Source organism: Mobula hypostoma, chromosome 1 (assembly GCF_963921235.1).
Source record: "Mobula hypostoma chromosome 1, sMobHyp1.1, whole genome shotgun sequence".
Lineage (NCBI taxonomy): Eukaryota > Metazoa > Chordata > Chondrichthyes > Myliobatiformes > Myliobatidae > Mobula > Mobula hypostoma.
Window position 1 is genome coordinate 39,459,427 of NC_086097.1, and position 24,583 is coordinate 39,484,009.

General features: G+C 40.5%; 1 protein-coding gene across 1 annotated transcript in view; it reads left to right on the forward strand.

Annotated features, from left to right (window-relative positions):
- The window catches only part of im:7136021 (uncharacterized), a 50,716-nt gene that overhangs the window by 25,277 nt on the left and 856 nt on the right, over nucleotides 1–24,583 (forward strand). The window contains exon 4 of the mRNA XM_063046699.1: nucleotides 8,886–9,064. Within this exon, the coding sequence (XP_062902769.1) occupies nucleotides 8,886–9,064 (179 nt within the window). The remainder of the gene's footprint in view (nucleotides 1–8,885; nucleotides 9,065–24,583) is intronic.

The following is a 24,583-nucleotide window of genomic DNA, read 5'->3' on the forward strand; positions in this document are numbered from 1 at the left end:
AGGGAGAGAGACCATCACACACAGAAACCTTTCTCCAGCAGTAGTTTGCAGACAGCACTGAACATTCCTTGCCTCAATGTCATCAACCTTTTTTTGACACTTTACAGTCTTGTGCCATGTCTCTAAGCTTCTTGGCCTCAAGGCCACTTGCCTCCCAGAACCTTCTTGGAGACAGATTGGCCAATTGGCCTGAAAACACATAGTCAAACTGTAGATCACAGGCTCCAGCAGTAACAGAACCACATTTAAAAGAAAAAGAAGATGTAAAAGAAGTGACAGAAACAGTTTTGATGACCACCTGGATAATGTTGTTTGTTGGCATCATCGTCTTCCGGATTATGTCTCTGATGTTGTTAAATTACAAGCACAAGTGATGAAAAATTTAATAATTTTAAAGATTTGGATATAACCCACTTGACTTTTCTCACAACTCCTGTCGCTATGGTGTAGAACTTGCAGAGAAAAATATATTTTAGAGACAGTAAAGGGCCTAGAAGCTTGATGAATCCACGTGGACAAAGTGTGGAGAAGGGAAGGGTAGTTTGTAAATGGCAACCATGTTAAAATATGGTCAAGCCATGCATAATATTGACTGATATTAAGAAATTGAGTTGTAAGTGCTATGTCGTGCTTGCAGCTTCGATGTGTGTCACTATAGAGTTGCAAGGTCAAACTTCATTCCCTTCTGTTTGGATTTCCAAATTTCTGCATCTTTTTAGGGAGACCATTAACAGAGTAGCCACATTCTAAAGAGTATCAGAGAGTGATGGCTGGAGCTTTCTTGTCGTCAAAAATCTCCATGCATAGTCTTGGTAGTTAACAGTGGAAAAATAAAGAAAAACTGATTCCACCTGAAAATAAGCTATCTTGGACTTTTAGCAAACTCTCACCATCAACTCAGAGATTCTAATTGCAAACTACGGGGAGAGGAAAGTACCAACTCCAATGAGAGGTGACCTGAAGTGTTTATGATTATGAGAGGCATGGATAGGGTGGACAGCCAGCATCTCTTTCCAAGGGCAGCAATGGCCAATAGCAGAGAATATTAAAGGGAGTGCCAGAATTAAACAGACGTTTAAAGGTAAGTGGGAGTAAATTTAGGCAATGCCAGAGGTAAATTTTTTCACACTTGGAGTGGTGGGTGTCTGGAACACACTGATGGGGACAGTGGTGTTGCAAAAATATTGTTAAATTAGTCCTTTGTTCTTTTCTGATTCAGCAGCAAGAGGTATTCATAAACAAAGGAAGTACTGTACATCTATTCAAAGTTATAACAATTTTTTTTATTAGGGTAATATAAAGAATAAACACAGAAAGAAAAAAATGGTTAATGAAGTAGAGAAGGAGACAAAATAATACTTATCAACCAATCACTAAGCAACACCCCATAATATACTGCCCGAGGGAACCACAAATGTCCAACAGTGCTCCATCTTCCCCTTGTTACCCCTTGTTACCTCTCTACCCCCTTCTTTCCCCTTCCCCCTTCTCCCTCCATTCCCCCCATCTCTCTCAGCAGTAGTTGCAGAGCAACCTAAGAGAAGATTCCCATTTACATCAAGTGAGCGCCCTTTTTTATATTTTTCAAGTAACTAACATACTGTGACTTTTACCGCTGTACTTTTTCCACCCTCTAGTAGTACCAGCAAGACCCTTCTTATCCCTTGCAACCTTTGGCTTAGGCACATAACTTAGAAACAGAGACAGCAGGTCAATAAGGAAGTAAATATTCTTCACCAGTATCTAATCTCATGAACGTGCACCTGTGTACGTCTTCAGGCTTTTACCACATTCCAAGCTGACACCATTTTGTCTTACAACCACTATTTTGCATTACACACTACTGCACGTATTAAGGAGGAATCAGAAAATGATTTGTCTGACTTAGCACTTTCCTCACACTCCATCCCTTGATTTTTCATTAGTATGTCATAGCAAAAAGAAAACATCAGGAGATCTTGGCTTGCTTGTTTTAACTAGGGCCAGCTCCCTATACCAAGTTTATGTTGGCAGGAATCAAGTTCATATTGACAGGAACCAAGTTTAAGGTCATTATTCTAAATACCACTTGTCAATGGGAGGAGTCATAAGAGGTGCCCAGTAATATGACCATTCTGCTCCCTGCACAATTGGTCATGTTCACATGCTAATTCACTGAATCTTTTGGACCGAATATGCCGACGTTTCCAATGAAGGATCCTTGTAATCGGCAGCATAGGCCCTTGGATCCCTTCCTTATGAAATGCTGCCAGGTGATAGAAAGAGCAATTGTTGGGATGGAGGGAATTCATGAATAATGATGCATGAAGTCATTTAGCTGACATTTGTATCCACCTACTTCTGTAAGCAGGTGAAAAAAGTGCTCCAAATAACAGACAGTGACAAGAAAAAAATGATTATAAATGGCTGTATATTTTAATTTATACAAATTTGCACATAAGAATTGAATATTTACATTGTTAGTGGATAAAAGGAGTTCTTTATATCAGTAGTCCCCAACCACCGGGCCGCAAAGCGTGTGCTACCGGGCTGTGAGGAAACAATATGATTTGGCGATGTGAGTCAGCTGCACCTTTTCTCATTCCCTGTCACGCCCACTGTTGAACCTGTACGCACGCAAGGTCATTACGCACGCTTCATCCATGTCAGCGCGGGAAGAAGATCAACTCCTTAAGCTTGCAAATGATGGCAGGTTGAAAAGTATGTTTGACATAACACCTTTGCCGGCATTCTGGATCAAAGTCAAGGCTGAATATCCTGAGATAGCCACGAAAGCACTGAAAACGTTGCTTCCATTTCCAACATATCTCTGTGAAGTGGAGTTTTCTGCAATGAATACAACGAAAATAAAATTGCGGAATAGACTGGACATAAGGAATCCCCTTCGAGTATCGCTGTATCCCGTCACCCCTCGATGGCACCGTCTTGTTGCAGGGAAACAAACCCAGGGCTCCCACTGATTCAGTGATATTGGTGTGTTGCAATGATTTTATATGTTCATACGAGGAAAATATGTGCTGTGTGTTTAATATCCAAATGTTACTTAAAATGTTATGATGATATTGACTTATAATTGACTTATCATTATATTCATGCGAGGAAAATATGCGGTGTGTTTAATATTAAATTTGTTAGATAAACCCTTTCAGAAATGAAATTGAGTGTATTAGCCACTTATAAGTGACTTATAGTTGACTTATCACCTATATTCTGGTTGTGATTAACACCCGCCCCCCACCCCCCAGGGTTGCCAACTGTCCCGTATTAGCCGGGACATCCCGTATATTGGGCTAGATTGGTTTGTCCCGTATTTCCCCTGCTAAGGTAGAGTGTTCCTATGAAACTGTTCGTGTTGAAATGGCGTAAGTGAAGAAGCAATTACCATTAATTTATATGGGAAAAATTTTTGAGTGTTCCCAGACCCAAAAATTAACCTACCAAATCATACCAAATAACACATAAAACCTAAAATAACACTAAGATATAGTAAAAGCAGGAATGATATAATAAATACACAGCCTATATAAAGTAGAAATAATGTATGTACAGTGTAGTTTCACTGAACAGAATTGCCAAAAACGATTTGTAGAAAAAAATCGGCACGTACATGCATGCGCACACAGGTGCCCGCGCAAGTCTTCATGGTCATGGTAGTCTTTCTCGGGGTAAACACAAGTGTCCCGAATTTGACTGCTACTCTTGTCCGTTGGCAACCCTACCCCCCCCCCACCCCGAATGGCCGGTCCGCAAGAATATTGTCAATATTAAACCGGTCCGCAGTGCAAAAAAAGTTGGAGACCCCTGCTTTATATGTCTGATCCTCAGGCCTAGAAGCACTTTGGAATACTGGTGAAGTATGTTATATAAGAAAGTTCATTCATTTTTCTATTTCTGAATTAAATCACTTCTTCAATGTACATATTGGCCTACATGGCCTCAATTAGTAGAATTCATTAGTGTCTTGGTTTCTTAGCATTACTCTATTCAACTTACCAAAAAAAGGATTTCTCTCCTCTGTGTTTTGGCATGTATTGGATTAGATCCTGATGACATAATTGCATTCTCTCAGTGGAAATATTATCTTTTGAGGCACATATTGGCTACTTTGGAAGAATTTTATATTCTTCACTGGTGTAGAGCAATAAATGTGGCCAGCAAAATAGAGGCATTTATTACTATACTTAAAGTACTCCTTCCCTCTGCTTTTGTCATTTGTCATAGAGAGAACCTAATCTGATCTTTCAATGGACATTTTTGAAATCCATAGTAAATAACAAAGAGAAGGTGATCTGAATTCATGGTGTATTTCTTAAATATTTTTTACCCCAAGTTACTTTCCTTATAAACCAGGGATTTGAATGTCCTTTACCTAAGGATGAGAGTTGGGAGAACCAGGAGATGCAGTGATTGATATGCCTGAGATCTAGCTCGGCTTATCCTTATTATTTAGGTGTTTTCAGATTTGTACACCGGCCATTTCAAGGCCTGTAAATCCTATTTTAATCTTTTGCCAGGTTGGTGCATTTTTGCCAAGAAATGTAATCATGTAGCACCATTTATTTCAAGGCTATGTAATACAAAACAGACATTTTCTATAGAGAAACAGAATAATAATCGTGTTCTTTGATAGCAGTACACAGAATGTCCAGCAGCATCTGTGGAGAAAGAACCAGGTCAGCAGCACTTTATTAGAACTTAACATGTCAGTGCCATAGCAGCGTAGCGCTTAGCACAATGCTATTACAGCTCGTGTCGTTCCGAAGTTCAGAGTTCAACTCCGGAACCATTCTGTAAGGAGTTTCTGTACATCCTTCCTGTGGAATGCTTGGGTTTCCCCCGGGTGCTCCACTTCCCTCCCACTGTCTAAAGACGCACCAGGTAGGTTAATTAATGGGTTACTGTAAATTGTCCTGTGATTAGGTTAGGATTAATCGGAGTTGTGGGGTTGTACAGGTGGCATGTCTGGAAGGGTCTACTCCATGCTGTATTGCTAAATAAATGTGTAAATAAGTAACTGACTTACAATAATTATTTTCTAATTGTTTCATGTTACTTTACTTTGGAAATCTGATCTAGCACTTACAAATATGCATTTTGCTTGTGTGTCTGATACAACTTCTGCATCAGATATACAACCAGTGATGTCATTCCCCATGCATCACTCCTCTGAAACCATGGCACAGAAATTTAGACCACATGATCAAGGGAATAATTACTCGTGCTCTCTCAGAACAACTAGGTTTAACGGCTCTGTTCCGAACTGGAATCTCACTAAGATTGGCTCTACTAATTGGCAATCCTTAGGCCATCCTCCTAACAAGATGCTAATCTGCTTCAACTGCCCCTTCTCTCCCCCCCCCACTCCACCCCACCCTTCCCTTCCTGTCAATTGCTAGTAACCTCACAACTTTTGATTGGCTGTAGTCTTGATCCAGTCTCCAGGTCACCTGCTCCCTTCCCAGTAAGATAACCATGTGGAAAAGATGTCAAAGTTGAATTTCTTTTCCTCTTCAGTTTACAGATTTGTTTCATGGTCTGCATTGGTGGTGATCAACCAATTTGGTGAGTTAACCTTCAATTCATCCACATAGTTCACATCAGAGCATTATTCCCACCAACCACCCCTGACAGCCACATCATGGTACTTCATCTGGAAGAAATGAACGACGTAACCCATGTCAAAATAAATTTGAAATTTGGAGTATTGCATCTCTCTTCCCATAGATTGTTTTAGAGTCATTAAGAGAACAGCATCACATTTTTAAATATCGTGTGTGCAAATCTGAATCAGATGATTTTTTTTCTATTTTGCTTTCCCGTTTTCTGGCTTGTTTATTACAGGTCTATTAAAGGAACCGTACAGAACACAGAAACATCATTATGGCTGTATTTTAATCAAGCTATTTTTTGTGCAGTATTTGTTTTTGCCACTCACTGAAACAATTCTCTAAGCAGCGCTTATATCACATTTAAAACTTCTATTTTTATTCACCTTGGCTCACAAAAGCAATAGTTATGGATGGTAAATTTGGACCCAGCCAACAAGACCTTTGCTGTTGGAGATAAGTGAAGTGTAAAAAAAAAGATTAATAAGTTTAACAATGTGACAGTTTAAATTCAAGAGGCCAGAGAGTACAAATGAGGTGGAAATTCAATTGATTTATGATTCTGAAATGTAAATCCATAAATGTATGTGAGAGCTTGCTTAGGAGATAACTGAGGCATAGCAGATTATTCATCTTAATAAAATGGTTTCAGAGAAGGAATATAAACCGCTGGTCTAGGGTTCGTTTAATTGATTCAAAATGAAAAAGATAGCTCGCCAGAAAAAGTGGGTCGAAGGACAATTTAGATTCAGCATCTTAAGTATTTGATATCATAAGTGAATCAGAGAACTGGGACACTGCAGATAATGAAAAGTAATAGGAATCAAAGGATACATGCTCTTGTCCAAAGTAACTTTGCATTTATAAAAGAAATAGCTCAGGTAAATGAGAAAGTGAAATGATTTTAAAAGTGAAAATACAGAACTTAATATTATTTTGCTCCACTTTAAAACAACTGCATCGCCCCAAGATGAGATACAATGTGCAGGTCTCGACAGATAGTTTTAATATGAAGCAAATGCCCTGTTAGCCTGAATACAAGAAGTTCAATAACCTCACATGAGGAGTCCAATGCCATTTCCCAACAAATACACTGTTAACTTCTTTTCTACCACAGCAATCATAAAACCTCATATCCCTATTTCACAGCTGCATACACAACCAAATGTTCAATCATGACAGGCACGGTACCCAAATATATCGTATAACACATTTTCCTTTCTTACAAGGCAAGATGGCACTGAGCCTGAACTGGAAACAAGTCATTTCTGCAGTTTTTAATACAAAACTGTTCTTTCATTTCATTCTTTCATATTGTTCAGGAACCTAACCCCTTCCTTCAACTGCAGCAGAGTTTCACATGCATTTCTTCCTATTTAGTGAATTGGTCCTGATGCTTGTGATATAGGTTGCCCTATAGAACACAGAACTGTATAGTGCGGGAACAGGCCATTCAGCCCATTGTCTATTCTGACCATGATTCCAATCTAAACTGCACATCTGCCTACACATGGTCTCTATCGCGCCATGCCTGTTCATGTGTCTGTGTAAATGCCTCTTAAACTTATTAGACCATAATATAATTAGGCCATTTGGTCCATCAAGTCTGCGCCATCATTTCTTCATGGTTGATCCATTTCCCTTTCAACCCCATTCTCTCCATAACCTTTTATGCCCTGACTAATCAAAACCCTCTCAACCTCCACCTTAAATGCACCCAGTGACCTGGCCTCCACAGCCACCTGCTGCATCAAATTCCAGATTCACCACCTTCTGGCTGAAGAAATTCCTCCTCATCTCTGCTCTAAATGGATGTCTTCATATTTTGAGGCGGTGTCCTTTGGGACAAGACTCCCCACAAAAACCCTTCGGCAGGACTGCCTGGCCTGCTGAGTTCCTCCAACATTTTGTGTGTGTTGCTTGGATTTCCAGCATCTGCAGATTTTCTCTTGTTTGTGTTCCCTGTAGGAGACCACTAGTCACCATCAGCCAATCTGAAATGGATACTTTATTCCCATTCTTTGCCTCCTGCCAATCAGCCAATGTTCTATCCATGCTAGTATCTTTCCTGTAATACCCTGAGCTCTGATCTTGTTTAGCCTCATGTGCAGCACCTTGTTAAAAGCCTTCTGGAAGCCCAAGTACACAACAATCACCAATTCTCCTTCATCTATCCTGCTTGTCATTTCATCAAAGAATTCCAACAGATTTATCTGTCATGGTCCCACCTGGCTATCCCCCATCTCCTCCTACCTCCTTGATGGTGCCTTAATTCCCGTCGTCTGATTCCCATTTGCTGCTAGTTCAATTAACTACAGCACACCTGGTTCCCATTAGAGAGTATAGGATAAGAACTCTAGTGGCACAATCATGGGTCACCAGTTTGTTGGTCGATATTCATGTGTGTAAAGCTCATTTCCTGATCCCTTAGGACTATTAGTTCTAAGTTCTGCTCCATTCCCTGGATATTCTATGCAGACATCCCACCTCTCCTGGAAGTTCTGGGAGTCTCCTGCATATTGATAGCGGCTCCCTGATGCCCGGAAATTATATACAATATCCCGGAAATCGATTTTTTTGAGAGCGAGAGCGAGCATCCTGATTGGTCTCTCTTCATGCTAAGTAGGCCTATCAGTTTTCTCTGTGGGTGGGCTTTACAGTAGACCTCAAAAATAATGACAGTGTTGCTCGCTGCACTGTTTAATGCAACAGTGACTTTTCTATTGCCCATGGTGGGTTAAAATGTAAACGACATGTTGAGGTGAGTTTAACAGGTGTCATTCATTCATTAGCGTAGCTAACGTTATTTAAACTAGCTGGCTAGCTGCTAAAGAGCTACTCTATTTATGTCCCACGTGATGAGGCCAAACTCCCTGTAGACTTGCTTAAAGTTGTAATAGAATAAACATGATAATATATGTACATATTTTAATGTCACATTTTCTATATATACCCAAGTTGGTTTACAAATTAGACAAAATCACTAAACAAACTATTACATACACCCTTGGAGATCGAGCGGGGGGTGGGGGTTGGGGGTGGGGGAGGTGGGGATACGGGGTTGCGGGGGCCAGGGGTGCTACTTCCCTGAAATGGTGGTGCTACCTCCCTGAAATGAGTTTTTGCAGGGTGGGATGTCTGTCTACGTAAACCTTGTCTCCGAAACGAGATTCCCCTGGTTACCTGTTCCATGTTCGCGACTGTGCTAGCGCCTCTCAACCCTGCCTCCGTGCCTGTGTCCTGCACTTGGGTTCATCCCCAGTCACTCCCTTGCAACAGAACGAACTGGCCAAGAATGAACCCAGTGGACTCGGACCCCGTGCAACAGGCCCTCGGCAGCCAGGGCTCCCTACTGGGCCTACATGATCAACTGCTCCGAGAAGTCATCGGAAACCTTCGTGCCCTGTCCAAGATCATAAAGAAGGTCAGTGAGCAGGTTGATCGGGTATCTGCTCCCCGTACTTTGTCCCTCCCAAGAACCCAGTCTGACCAAACCGCCTGTATCCTGCACTTGGGTTCGTCCCCAGTCACTCCCATGCAACATTATCAGGCAAGATTTTCCCTTAAGGAAACCGTGCCGACTTTGGCCTATTTTGTCATGTGCCTTCAGTACCCTGAAACCACATCCTTAACAATCGACTCCAACACACTGAGGTCAGGCTAACTGGCCTAAAATTTCCTTTCTTTTGCTTCGCTCCTTTCTTGAAGACTAGAGTGACATTTGCAATTTTCCAATCTTCCTGAACCATTCCAAAATCTGTTGATTCTTGAAAGATCATTCCTAATGCTTCCATAAACTGTTCAACTACATTTTTAGAATCCTGGGATGTAGTCCGGGTGATTTAACTAACTTCAGATCTTTCAGTTTCCTAAGTACTATCTCCCTATTAACAACAACTTCACTCACTTCTGCCCCTTGACGCTCTTGAACTTCCAGCACACTACTAATGTCTTCCACAGTAAAGACTGATACAAAATACTTATTCAGTTTATCCATCATTTCCTTGTCTTCTGTTATTACCTCTCCAGCGTTATTTTCCAGCAGTCCAATATCTATTCTTACCTCTCTTTTACTCTTTATATAACTGAAAAAACTTTTGGTACTATTTTTGATATTATTGGCTCGCTTACCTTCATATTTCATCTTTTTCCCCCCTTATTTTTTTTTAGTTGCCTTCTGTTGGTATTTAAAAATCTCCCAATCGTCTAACTTCCCATTAAGTTTTGCTCTATTATGTGTTCTCTTTTGCTTTTATGTTGGCTTTGACTTCCCTTGTCAGCCACAGTTGCAGTATCCTGCCTGTGGAATACTTCCTCTTCTTTGGGATGTATCTACCCTGCACCTTCCAAATTGCTCCCAGAATCTCAAGCCAATGCTGCTCTGCTATCATCCGTGCTAGTGTCCCATTCCAATGAACTTTGGCCAGCTCCTTTCTCATGCCTCTGTAGTTCTCTTTACTCCACTGTAATAGTGATTCATCTAACTTTAGCTATTCCTTCGTAAATTGTAGGGTGAATTCTATCATATTATGATCACTGTTTCCTAAGGGTTCCTTCATCTTAAGCTCCCTAATCATATCTGGTTCATTTCACAACACCCAATCCAGAATTTCAGATCCCCTAGTGGGCTGAACCGCAAGCTGCTATTTTAGATCCATTCCACAATTGTGTCTGCTTTCACTACATCGCCTGACAGCATGTTCCAGCCATCTAACATTTTGTGTTTTCTTAAAAAAAAACACTAAAACATGTCTTGTAGGTCTCTTTTAAATTACCACCACCCCATCTAATCTTAAAACTGCTCTCTGGTATATGGCTTTCCCGCCATAGGGAAAGATATCTTGACTATCTATCCTGTGTATCCTGAAATAATTTTATACACTTCTGTCAGGTCACCCTTAAGCCTCTGATAATTTAGAGAAAACAAATTATATTAGTCCTTAGAGGTAATACTCTCTAATCCAAGTTTATTGTCCACTTGATCATATACATGTATATCACCAAATGAAACAACATTCCTCTGGACCAAAGAGACCAAAGTGGGTCAAAGAGATTGTTGGACAGATGGAAGAGATCAATGACAATGCTAAGGGCAACATCTTGGTGAACCTCTGAGTAAATTAGTTTATTATGTCCCATGTATTGAGGTATAGTGAAAAAAATTGTTTTACATGCAATTCGTACCGATCAATTCAGTACAAAAGTGCACTAAGTTAATACAAGGTAAAACTAGAACAGAATGCAGATTAAAGTGTGTTAGTTACAGAGAAACTGCTGTGCAGATAGACAATACAATGTTAACAAAGTGGATTGTGAAGACAACAATCCATCTTTTCGTACAAGGAAACTATTCAATAGTCTTATAACAATGGGATAGAAGCTATCCTTCAGCTTGGTGGTTTGTGTTTTCAGGATTTTGTATCTGCCCCATGGGGGTGGGTGAGGGAGAAGAGAAATAGTTTGGAGTGGGTGGGGTCTTTGATTATGCTGATTACATTACCGAGGTGGTGAGAAATGTAGATTAAGTCTGTGGTTTCTCTGATGTGCTCTACTGTGTCTATAGCCCTCTGCAGTTTCTTGCAGTCATGTTGCCATACCGAGCTGTGAGGTATCTGGATAGGATGCTTTCTATGGTGCACTGATAAAAATTCTTGTCGGTCAATGGAGATATGCCTAATTCCTTCAGCCTCCTGAGGTAGAAGCATTGATGAGCTTTCTTGGCTGTGATGTCATCGTGATTGGATCAGGACAGGCCATGGCGAGCACATAATGATGAAGAATTAATCAATTTTAAAATAATCTTCCAGCTCTCATTAGATATGAAAATCTGTAAATCCTTTTCCCAATCTCCTTTAATTTTATGTAAGGAGGCCTTTTTCAGTCCCAGCAGTAGACCATAAATGTAAGATATTGAACCCTTATCAAAGGGTTTCAGATTAAAAATAGTATCTATTATATTCTTATCTGGACTTGTAGAAAATATAACTAATTGAGATCTTAAAAAATCTCTAATCTGTAAGTATCGAAAAAAGTGAGTGTTGGAAAGGTTAAATTTCGTTGAAAGTTGCACAAGAGAGATTCCCTCCATCAAACAAATCCTGAAATCATTTAATCTATCCCATTCTTTAAAAGATAAGTCAATTAAAGATGGTTTAAAAAAACAGTTAGAAAATATGGGACTTGAGAGGGAGAATCTCAATAAACCAAAATGTTTTCTAAACTGTAACCAAATCCTCAACGTATGTTTAACCACCACATTGTCAATTAGTTTATTTAAAGATAAAGGAAGTGGGGATTCAAGTAAAGAAATAATGGAAAATTTCATAACAGAGTTGACTTTCAGAGAAACCCATGTAGGGCAATTCTCATGGTTAATGTAATATATCCAGAACGTAATATTACGTATATTAACTGCCCAACAATATAGCCTAAAATTGGGTAAGGCAAATTTTCCATTCTGTTTGGTACAATTCAAAGTGGTACATAGAGTTCATATGTCTAAAGACAAGCTTTCCTGTTTCTACACAGATATCTCCCCTTACTGTGATAGATGTACTAATCGAGTGGCCACACTAACTCATATGTTTTGGACATGTCCGAGCCTTGAAAAATTCTGGAAAGATGTATTTCAAACTTTTTCTGCACTTTTCAATGTCAGCTTTAAGCCCAATCCTTTGACTGCCTTGTTTGGTATTGTTGAGGATAGTGCTATAAAACTGAAGCCATCTAATTTGCGGGTTTTGGCCTTTATGTCTCTTATGGCCAGGGGGGTGATCTTGCTCAAGTGGAAGGAGGCTGCCCCACCCACTCATGTTCCAAAGCTATCTGATATGTTATGCCTTGATCTAGAGAAGATCTGTTGTTCGATTTCTGATTCTAAACATGATTTTCTAATGTTATGGGGACCCTTTCTGAATTATTTTCATAATCTTTCAACTGTTATTAAAGTATGGATCTGAGCCATTATTATTATGATATCATATGGTAAGGTATTCTTTTTTCTTCTTTTTATTTTACCAACCAGCTCATTTTGGTAGTGGGGGTAGATATTTAAAAAAATAAAATACAATTATTTTATTCTATTTCATTTCATAATTCGATCTTTTTTTTTATATATGATTGATTTGGAATATGGGATACTGTGATCATAGTACTGTGATTTAAATGTAATGTAATTTGTATTATTTACTTGCATCCTTATGAATTTTGTATTTGTATACACGTAATTTATATAATATCAATAAAAATATTGAAAGAGAGGACAGGCCATGGCTATCCTAGGAACTTGAAGCTCTCAACCTTCTCACCACTGATGTAAACAGGAGCTTGTGCGCTGTCCCCCTTCCTGAAGACAATGACCATTTCTTTTGTTTTGCTGATATTGAGGGAAAGGTTTTTGTTGTGACACTATGTCGCGATGCACTCTACCTCCTTCCTGTAGTCTGACTCATCATTATTTGAGAGGTGGTCCACTACCATACTAGTATGTGCAAATTGCTGCACCCTCTCCATATCCTCCACATTTTACCTTTAATGTAGGTTCCAGAACTTCACAGGATACTCTATATGTGGCCTAATTAAACTTTTATAAATATTCAACATGACTTTCCAACCTTTATACTCTGTCCCAACCGAAGAAGGCAAGCACCCTTTCCAATTGTGTTGCTACTTTCAGGGAACTATGGATTTGGACTCCAAGTTCCCTCTGTATATCTACACTGGGAAACCAAGCACAGACAGGGTATTTGCCTTACAGAGCATTTTCATTCAGTCCATAGGGGTGACCATGAGCTTCCAGTTACCTGTCTCCTGTACATACTCTGACTTCTCTATTGGAGACTTTTGTCTCAGTTCCGATAAAGCCCCATGAAAGATCAAAGAGCAGTGGCTCATCTTGCATCTGGACATATTGTAGCCTTTCAGCACAAGGTCTGAATTCAGCAATTTCAGATAACCAGTCCTTCCTGTTTATGTCAAAAATGCCAGTTGTGATGTAAAATTGTCCACCTGTAGTATTTATATTTTTTTGCCATCTCTGCTGCTGCTGCCTGTTTCCAGCATTCCACTTTCTTTCACAGTTCCAGCAGCTGTTCTGTCTTACACCCTGCGTGTTAACCAGCATTTCCCTTCCTTTTTGCCTTTTTTTCTCTTCTCTGATTGCTTTTGTTCATCTGTTAATTGGACAAAAGTGTTGTCACCTGAACAATCTTGATCACCATCTTGTCCCAGGCATTCCCTAAAGCCAACACACTAAAACTGCACCTGGAATTGTAGATGTGAACTCTCCACAGGCCTCTACATTTGAAATAAAATAAAATTCCTTAATCTTGTGTTTTCGCCCTTTTCAGTTAAGACTAGCAAACAAATCACCTTATGAATTGCTTGCTAGACCTACATATTAACTTTCTACACTCAGTGTATCAGTATCCTAGATCTTTTTGTTCAATGAAATTTGCCAGTTTAAAATCACTGTTCTACTGCTCCCCGCCTATATATTTTGTTTATTTCTTCTTCACTCAGTTAGGTTGCACACACTCCCTAGGCAGACATCACTTTCTCACCTAATTATGCTTTTCATCAGATTTCGATACATAATGCTCTACCCATTCAAATAACTCTTTAATTATAGATCAAAATTAGCTGAGGACCTAGTTACTGAATCTTGTGACCACTCACAATTGTACATTGGTTTATCTTTGTCTCATGTACCTAGTGAAAAGCTTTGATTTGCATGTCATCCAGGCGGATAATTCCAAACATTAGTACATTGACACAACACAAAAGGTAAAACAGTAATATAATACAGTACATAGTGTTACAGTTACATAGAAATTAACTGTTGCCATTGGGATCATGACCTATTTATTCCTATTCTCCTGCTTTCTGCATGAAATCCAGTCTCTGATCTGTCATCATATATTCCCCACTTCTTAATCCTGCACAGTGTGTAATAATCTGTGTGGCCCTTTATTACAGGGGTCCCCAACATTTTTTGCACTGCGGACCGGTTTAATATTGGCAATATTCTTGCGGACTGGGCGGGGTACAGTTGCCAACGGACAAGAGTAGCAGTTAAATACGTTGTGTTTACCTCGAGAAAGACTACAATAACCGTGAAGCCTTGCGCGGGCACCAGTGCGCATGCGTGACTTGCTTATGCCTGTACATCCTGATTTTTTTCTACAAATCGTTTTTGGCAATTCTGTTTGGGGGTGGGATGGGGTGTTAATCACAACCGGAATATAGGTGATCAGTGGCTAATACACTCAATTTCGTTTCTAAAAGGGTTTATCTAACGAATTTAATAGTAAACACACAACGCATCCTTTCCTCGCATGAATATAGTGATAAGTCAATTATCGGGGAGGACAGGGGAGCTTGAAGTAAGTGTTGAACGAACTTCCAGTAGAAGTGGTAGAAGCAGGTTCGATATTATCATTTAAAGAAAAATTGGATAGGTATATGGACAGGAAAGGAATGGAAGGTTATGGGCTGAGTGCAGGTCGGTGGGACTAGGTGAGAGTAATGTTCGGCACGGACTAGAAGGGCCAACATGGCCTGTTTCCGTGCTGTAATTGTTATAAGTCAATAGCATCATAATATTTTAAGTAACATATGGATATTAAACACACAGCACATAACTTCCCCGTATGAACATATAAAATCATTGCAACACACCAATATCGCTGAATCAGTGGGAGCCCTGGGCTTATTTCCCTGCAACAAGACGGTGTCATCAAGGGGTGATGGGAGACAGCGATACTCGAAGGGGGTTCCTTATGTCCAGTCTATTCTGCAGTTTAGTTTTCGTTACATTCATTGCAGAGATATGTTGGAAATGGAAGCAATATTTTCAGTGCTTTCGTGACTATCTCAGGATATTTAGCCTTGACTGTGATCCAGAATGCCGGCAGAGATGTTATGTCAAATATACTTTTTAGCCTGTCGTCATTTGCAAGCTCGAGAAGTTGATCTTCCCGTGCTGACATGGATGACATGTGGGTAATGACCTCGCGTGTGTTCAAGTTCAACAGTGGGCGTGACAGGGAATGAGGAAAGGTGCAGCTGACTCATATCGCCAAATCATATGGTTTCCTCACGGCCCGGTAGCACACGCTTTGTGGCCCAGTACCGGTCTGCGGCCCGGTGGTTGGGGACCGCTGCTTTATTAGATGCCGTTTGAAATTCTAGATGTACTTCATTCATTGGTTCCCATTTATCTATTCTGCTAGTTCCATGCTCAAAAAGCTCCAATGGATTTATCAAAACCAATTTTCTTTCATAAACCAACGTTGACAGTGAACATAAGAAAATCTGCAGATGCTGGAAATCCAAAGCAACGCACACAAAATGCTGGAAAAGTGTAAACTGTCGTCGTTTCAGGCCAAATCCCTTCATCAGGACTGGAGAGAAACAGGAAAGGTCTCTTTCACCAATCATCATCCCTGCTCTTTGCTTCGCCCCTTCCACTCTTCCGGTTTCACCTATCACCTATCACCTATCACCTTGCACTGCTTCCTCCCCTCCCCCCACCTTCTTACTCTGACTTCTCCTCTTTCTTTCCAGTCCTGATGAAGGGTCTCAGCCTCAAGCGTGGACTGTTTACTTTTTTCCATAGATGCTACCTGGCCTGCCGAATTCCTCCTGCATTTTGAATATTGACCCTGGTTTTTCCAGTGCCGTGTTCCCATAGCCTATATAATAAATTCCCACAGTTTTGTTAGAATCGATGACAGTTTTGTTGCAATTCATGAATAGCGATTTTTCTTTTGCTCTTGTTCAATCCATTACAACAATCGTGGGAATCTTGGATGTTCAACATCCAAGGCATTCTTATTGTTCACCTCTTTGAAAAGACTTGACTTGGCTAAGTTGGTCGATCTCCTATCTATTCCAGGATCTAAGCACATTGTCAGAAAACTGAAGGGATGTAGCATTGATGGAGGTGAGATAATTGCATTGATTCCTCAACTACCAGCTCGGGTGAGCACTAAAGATTCCATGATTTGAAGAAGAGTTTGGAATTCAAAATTCAAAAACAGTTCAATGTAAATGTATTATCGAAGTATGTATCTATCACCATTTAGCATATCTGGTCCTAGACTCTCCCACTATTGAACACATCCTTTCCACATCCACTCTGTCTAGGTGACTTAGGACTAGATTTTCAATTGATAAAGTATTCACATCTCTCCTGACTAAATCCTGTTCATTTCTTGGTGGGTGATTAGAATTCTTCGCAACTTTCCCGGAGCTCTCACTCATGTGATCTCTGATCATAATGTGTTTGGTCATTGCCTCTTTTGGCCAGGAAAGGGAGAGATAAGTCAAATTAATGGCCACAATCAGAGCTCCCCCCACCCCACCACCCACAATTAGACTGCCCTCTCCCATCTCCCATTTGGTACTAGGCCAGCTGCCGACTCCCTGCTGTCTCCTTCCCAGGTGAGAGCACTCAGTGGCCTGCAGTGGAAACTGAAGATATCAGGGAAGGGTGCCTCTGTCTCTTCTGTTCTCAGCATGGCCCTGCAGATTGCCACTTCTGGATCTGCACATTTGTTCACAAAGGTTAGCTGGGATCAGCAGCACTGATAGTATTGCACCGCAGCCAGTCACAACACTCAGCGGCAAAGTAACAAAGTGAACTTCTTCACAGAGAGAGAGTTTATTAACTGCAACCATTTACAATCTGTAGAAGCTTATAAGTACCTTATTTTACACTGTCGTGCAATTTTATTGCACTAAAGGAGACCACACAGCATCTATGGAGAGGAATAAACAGTCAACGTTTTAGTCTGATGAAGGGTCTCCACCTGAAATCTCACTGTTTATTCCTCTCCATAGATGCTGCCTGACCTGTTGAGTTCCTCCAGCATTCTGTGTGTTACGCTCTGGACTTCCAGCATCTGCAGAACCACTTGTGTTAAAGGAGACCAGGCTATTTTCCCCCTTTTGTATTACACTGTCATTGGAACAAAGAAAAATCAGCACACAGATGGAATAGTATTTCTTTAATGTTTCTTTTTCTCTATTAAATCATTATTGTCCTGGTGCAATATGAATAAACCTACCTAAAATTTCCTCATATAATTCACTGCTGTCACAGCCTAGAGAAATGTTTCCAATGGGGACAAATTTTGCCAGAAAAATAGCCTTACTCATATTGAAAGCACAATCTGTTGCACCTCTTACAAAGCAAATAGCAGATGCCACCAAAATCCTAGTGCAATTATATTGATTTACGTAGACCATATACAGGTCCATTCTACCACATGGATTAAAAAACCTCTTTTTCTCTTTGCAGGCATAACTGACATAATAAAGTCTATTTATTGCAGTTCCAGCAAGTGCATGCTTGTGCAGGATAACTGAAATTTGCAAAATTATGGGGCTCATATTAATGCTCTTGTGAGTTTTGGAAAGGAGGAGATTGTGCATGGAATCTGATGGATTAATTTCACCCCGATAAGTTTCACATCTCCAGGTTGTGCTGGGTGCACACACATATGAAGCCAACTTGAAGATTATTTAAATACTCATATGCAAAACATTAAAATTAATGAGGAATCGGAATCAGGTTTAATATCACTGGCATATGTCGTAAAATTTGTTGTCTTTGCGGCATAATACATAATAATAGGACAAAAACTGTGAATTGCGTTAAGTATATACTGTGTGTATATGTGTGTGAGTGTATATATATAAAATAGAAATTTTTAAAAGTACTGAGGTAGTATTCATGGCTTCATTGTCCATTCAGAAATTAGATGTCAGAGAGGAATCGCTGAGTGTGTGCCTTTAGGCTTCTGTACCTCCTTGCTGATGGTATCAATGACAAGAGGGCATGACCTGCATGATGGGGCTCCTTAATGATGTATGCGGCCTTTATGAAGCATTGGTCCTTGAAGATGACCGGGATACTATGTAGGCTAGTACTCCTGATGGAGCTGACTAAGTTTACAACTCTCCGCAGCTTATTTCGATCCTGTGTAGTAGGCCCCTGATACCAGACAGTGATGCAGCCAGTTAGGATGCTCTTCATGGCACATCTGTAGAAATTTGTGAAAGTTTTTGATGGCATACCAAACCTCCTACTGAGGAAGTAGAGAGACTACAGAAGGGCTTAGACAGATTAGGGGAATGGGCAAAGAAATGGCAGATGGAATAGTGTCAGGAAGTGTATGGTCATGCAATTTGTAGACAAAATAAAAAGGTTGACTATTTTCTAAATGGAGAGAAAACACAGAAAAAAATGAGAATCAGAGGGACTTGGGAGTCCTTGTCCTTTAATTTACAGGCTGAGTCTGCGGTGAGGATGGCAAATGCATTCATTTCAGGAGGACTAGAATATAAAAGCAAGGATGTAATGTTGGGGCTTTATAAAACACTGGTGAGGCCTCACTTGGAGTATTGTGAGCAGGTTTGGGCCCCTTATCTTAGAAAGAATGTGCTGACACTGGAGAGGGTTCAAAGGAAATTCACAAAAATGATTCCAGGATTGAATGGCTAGTTATATTAAGAGTGTTTGATTGCTCTGGGCCTGTATTCACTAGAATTCAGAGGAATGAGGGGTGACCTCATTGAAACCTATTGAATGGTGATAGGCCTGGATAAAGTGGATGTGGAGAGGATGTTTCCTGTAGCGGGAGAGTCTAAGACTAGAGGACACAGCCTCAGAATAGAGGGGTATTCTTTTAGAACAGAGATGAGGAGAAATTTCTTTAACCAGAAAGAGGCAAATTTGTGGAATTTGTTGCCACAGGCAGATGTGGAGGTTAATAGATTCTTAACTGGTCAGGGAATGGAGGGATACGGGGAGAAGGCGGGAGATTGGGGCTGAGAGAAAGAATTGGATCAGCCATGATGAAGTGGTGGAACAGACTCAATGAGCCAAATGACTTAATTCTGCTCCTATATCTTATGGTCTTATGGTTAACCCTTCATGTCCTGAATAATTCTCGCGAATCTCCTCTGAACCTTCTCTAATACCAGCATATCTTTTTTTAGATAAGGGGCCCAAAACTTCTCAGAATACTCCAAGTGGGGTCTGACCAATGCCTTGTAAAGCTTCAGTATTACATTCTTGTTTTCATATTCAAGTCCTTTCAAAACAGATGCAAACATTGATTTGTCTTCCTTGCCACTGACTCAACCTGCACGCTAACCTTTAGTGAGTCTTGTACAAGGATTCCCAAGTCCCGTTTCACCTCCGAGTTTTGAAATTTCTCCTTGTTTAGAAAATAGTATATGCCCTTATTCCTTCTAGAAAAGTGCATGCCCATACACTATATCCCATCTACCACATTTTTGCTCATTTCCCCATCTGCTTAAGTCTTTCTGCAGACTCCCTGCTTGCTCAACACTACCCCCTTTTACTTTTAGAAAATGCTCCTTTTACTCCCACTCTTTGCCTCCTGCCAGTCAGCCAATCTTCTATCGAAGCTAGTATCTTTACTGTAATACTATAAGCTTTTATCCTGTTAACTGGCCTCATGTGTGACACTTTGTCAAAGGCCTTCTGAAACCAAATAAATAACATTCACTGACTTTTCTATGTTTACCCTTCTTGTTATTTCCGTAAAGAATTCCAACAGATTTTGTCAAGCAAGATTTCCCCTTAAGATAGAAACTTTATTAGTCCCAAAGGAAAATACAGTGTCACAGTAGCATTACAGGTGCACAGATATATAAATATTAGAAGAGAAGTAAAAAAAAATAAAAATTAAGTTATGTCAAACACTCTAACAGGAGGGGGTCTTCACTTCCCTGGCTATAGGTTGACTCATTGGAGTAACACAGTTGTCTTAGTCAAAGTATTCCTCTGTTCAGCCAAAGTGGCATGTAGAGGGTGAGAAACATTGTCCAGAATTGCCAGGATTTTCCATAGGGTCCTTTGTTCTACCATAGCCTCCAGTGTGTCCAGTTTGACTCATATAACAGAGCCAGCCTTTCTAATCAGTTTATTGAGCTGTTGGCATCACCCGTGTTGATGCCATTGCCCCAGAACACCACTACATAGAAGATTGTACTGGTGACAACAGACTGGTAGAACATATGAAGGAGAGGCTTGCATACTCCAAAAGACCTCAGTCTCCTCAGGAAATAGAGGTGACTATGCCCCTTGTACACAGCCTCTGTGTTGGCGCTCCACTCAAGCCTGTCATCCAGGTGCATCCCCAGATATTTCAAGGAAACCATGCTGACCTTGGCCTATTTTATCATGTGCCTCGAAGTACCCCGAAACCTCATCCTTAAAAATGGACTCGAACATCTTCCCAATCAGTCATATCAGACCAACTGACCTATAATTTCCTTTCTTCTGCCTCCTTCCCTGCTTAAGAGTGCAGTGACATTTGCAATTTTCTAGTCCTCCAGAACCATTCCAGAATTCTGAATTTCTTGAAAGATCATTACTAGTGCCTCCATAATCTCTTCAGCTACCTCTTTTTGAACCTTGGGTTGTAGTCCATCTGGTGCAAATGACTTATCTACCTTCAGACTTCTCAGCTTCCCAAGCACCTTCTCCTTAGTAGTTGCATCTACACTCACTTTTGCCCTCTGACTTGAATTTCTGGCATAGTACTAGTGGTTTCCCACAGTGAAGTCTAATGCTAAATACTTATTAAGTTCATCTACCATTTATTTGTCCCCCATTCAAGGAGGCTTTCTATGAATCACTACCAAAAGGCAGGTCAGGAGCAGGAGTGGTGAAAAATGCGAGATTGGCAGCATCCAAGATTGGTTGCAACCAAGGATTTTTTACGCATTCAGAAGGTGTTAGTGTTATTGGTAACACAAGCATTCACTGTTCATTCCTAATTGTACCTAAACTGAGGAAGTTGTTTGAGAGTCGATCTCACTGGGCCTCTTGGGGGCTCATAAAAACCAGATGGATAGGGATGAAAGTTTCTTCCTGTGGAGGACATTAATGAAACATTTGGTTTATTGTGACATTCCAGTAGTTTCATGGTTACTCTGACCGAGATGAGATTTAATTACAAATTTAAATACTTGAAATTCTGCAGTTCAAAATCAGATTTATTATCACTAATGTATGACATGTAATTTGTTGTTTTGTGGCAGCAGTATGCTGCAAAGACATAAAAATCTATAAATTATAGAAATTAATAGTGTAAAAAGCATGGAATAATGAGGTGGTGTTCATGGGTTCATGGACTGTTCAGAAATCTGATAGCAGAGAGCAGAGAAACTGTTCCTAAATCTTTGAGTATAGATGTTCAGCCTTCTGTACCTCTTTCCTGATGTTATTAACAAGAAGAGGGCATGTGCTGGATGACGGATGTTGCCTTCTTGAGTCACTGTCTCTTGAAGATGTCCTTAATAGTGGGGATGGCTGTACTTGTGATGGGGCCGGCTGGGTTTACAGCCCTCTGCAGGCTCTTGTGATCCTCTGCTTTGGAGGTTCCATACCAGGCTTTGATGCAACCAGTCAGGATGCTCTCTGCTGTATACCTATAGAAATTCGCAGGTGTCTTTCACATATCAAATCTCCTCAAACTCCTAATGACGCATAGCCGCTGGCATGTTTCTTTGTGATTGTATCAATGTGTTGGGCACAGGATTGATACCCCAAGACACCACGTCAAGAAACTTGAAGCGGCTCACCCTTTGCACAGGTAAAACCCCTCAATGAGGGCTTGTGTGTGTTCACCTGACTTGCCCTTCCTGAAGTTCACGGTCATTCCCTTAGCCTTACTGACACTGAATGTAAAGTTATTGCTGTGACGCCACTCGACCAGCTGATATGTCTCACTCCTCTAAACCTCCTTATCACCATCTGAGATTCTACCAACTACGGTGTGTCATTGATTGAGTTGTGTTTAATCACACAGTCATGAGTGTTGAGCAGAGTATGTTCTGTCCAATTGCTGGATTTCTGTGGAAAGTGTTTTAATGACTTAAGCAAGTCAGGTAAAGTGACACAAACATGAGGAAATCTGCGGATGCTGGAATTTCAAGCAACACACATAAAAATTGCTGGTGAACACAGCAGGCCAGGCAGCATCTATAGGAAGAGGTACGGTCGACGTTTCAGGCTGAGACCCTGGCCTATAGATACTGCCTGGCCTGCTGCGTTCACCAGCAATTTTTATGTGTGTTGCTTCAGGTAAAGTGACTACATTTGATGATTAACCAACAAGCAAAGTTTATCATCCCACGTCATTCCTCAGACCCATTTCAGTGTCATCTTGTCAAGTATCTACACACCAGTGTTCCTCAGCCCAGACTCAATGAAATGTGTCAGGGTTACCATTCTGACTGTATTGCATCTTTCCAATGCAGTCCCTCAGAGTAAAAGCACAACATGCATGGGAGAGTGATGGAGCAGGAAATAGTGTTGTTGACAGGTGCAGAGGAGAATATGGAAACCAGTGACATGACTGTGTCTCATTTATTTGGAGATTAAAAGTGAAGTAACTGTATATAGAATCAAATATACCTCTGACACACATACTGACTTTATTTCATTAATGGGTGAACTGTAAGAAGCCTGATTGTGGTAATTGTCATTCCTGTTACTTTGCCAAGACATCATATCCCTCTGTCTTTTGTTTTCTGGAGCTTTCAGGCTCAAGGATAAGCCTGTGGATATGTGTGACGACACAGGACCTGATGGTGTACAAGGATTGACTTCTTCCACTGAGAGATTCAGTTGATCTCTCAATTGATACCCCATGAACACGAGTTGGGACAGTTGTGGAAAACTGCATCAAAACGTATCAATGAAACAGTTAGAGTGTTCCCGCCAACTTCTAGGCACACCTAGGGAGAGTCAGGAGGCAAAATTGGGCTACACACTGAAAGGGAAAGGGAAAAGAAGATCAGTGGCAACTGGTGAGATGTTTGATAAAGGAGGAGCAATTTAAACATTACTAGTCCAATCATTGGAATCTTCTTGCATCTCCAGCCCTAGTTCTTCCACATTTTGTCTGAAGAAATTTCGTTTTAACAAAGATTCACAGGAGCTGTATTGAAAATAATTTGAAACTAATCTGAAATCAGAAATATGGATTATTAATTCAGATGCATGTTCAAATCTGACCATGACATTTAGGTCATCTAAATACATAATCAAATATTTCTGTATTAATGAGATGGGGTACATCCATAAAACTAACCAGATTGTGTTTAAAACCCATTTGGATGAGAAGTTGTCATAGGCTGAGGAGATGCTATGTTGGTTTTGGAAGCATGGTGGCATCTATGGGCATCCCCTAGCGCATGCTGTGACTGAGTTGGTTGTTGATGCAAATGACACATTTCACTTTATGTTTTGATGTACATGTAATAAATAAAACTAACCCTAATCTTACTTTAAATGCCCTGCATGGAAAGAAAACTGCCAACCATCCCCAGTCTGGGCTACATGTCTCTGATTCTTAACAGCTCTCTATGTACACCTTGTGCTATTTGTGACACTTCACAGCACAGTAGTAATTAGTGGCACTCAAGCATGTTAATTATGAATATATCCTGCTGCACGCAGTAGCTCAAAGTCTTCCTCCTTTTCAACACCTTCCACCCCTCCTAATAGCTGTGTCTCCCCCCATGTGGGAAGATGGTTTATGCATCATTCAATGTGATCTCGGGTGAATATGATGACACTGAGCAAAATCACAGGAAAGCAAGGCACGGCCTCACTGTGTGTGACAGCAGTTCAGTTGCAGGGATAGAAATACATTGTGGAATTTCTACTTCCCCGTGATTTCGCTGCCAGATTTGCATGAAATAATGTCGAAATCATGATTCCACCTCACATCTGCTGATATTCTGTCATCTGCAGCTCCTAAAGGAACACAAAGGGTAGCAATGAGTTGTGAAACATCTAAATTGTAAAAAGAGTTGGTTTGCTTCCCAGAAATGGAAGGTTTAGTTGAATATCAACAAGTTCATCAACAATATCATGCTTGCAAGTCCTGATAGTAATTTTGGAGTTGCACAAAAGGCTGTAGGTT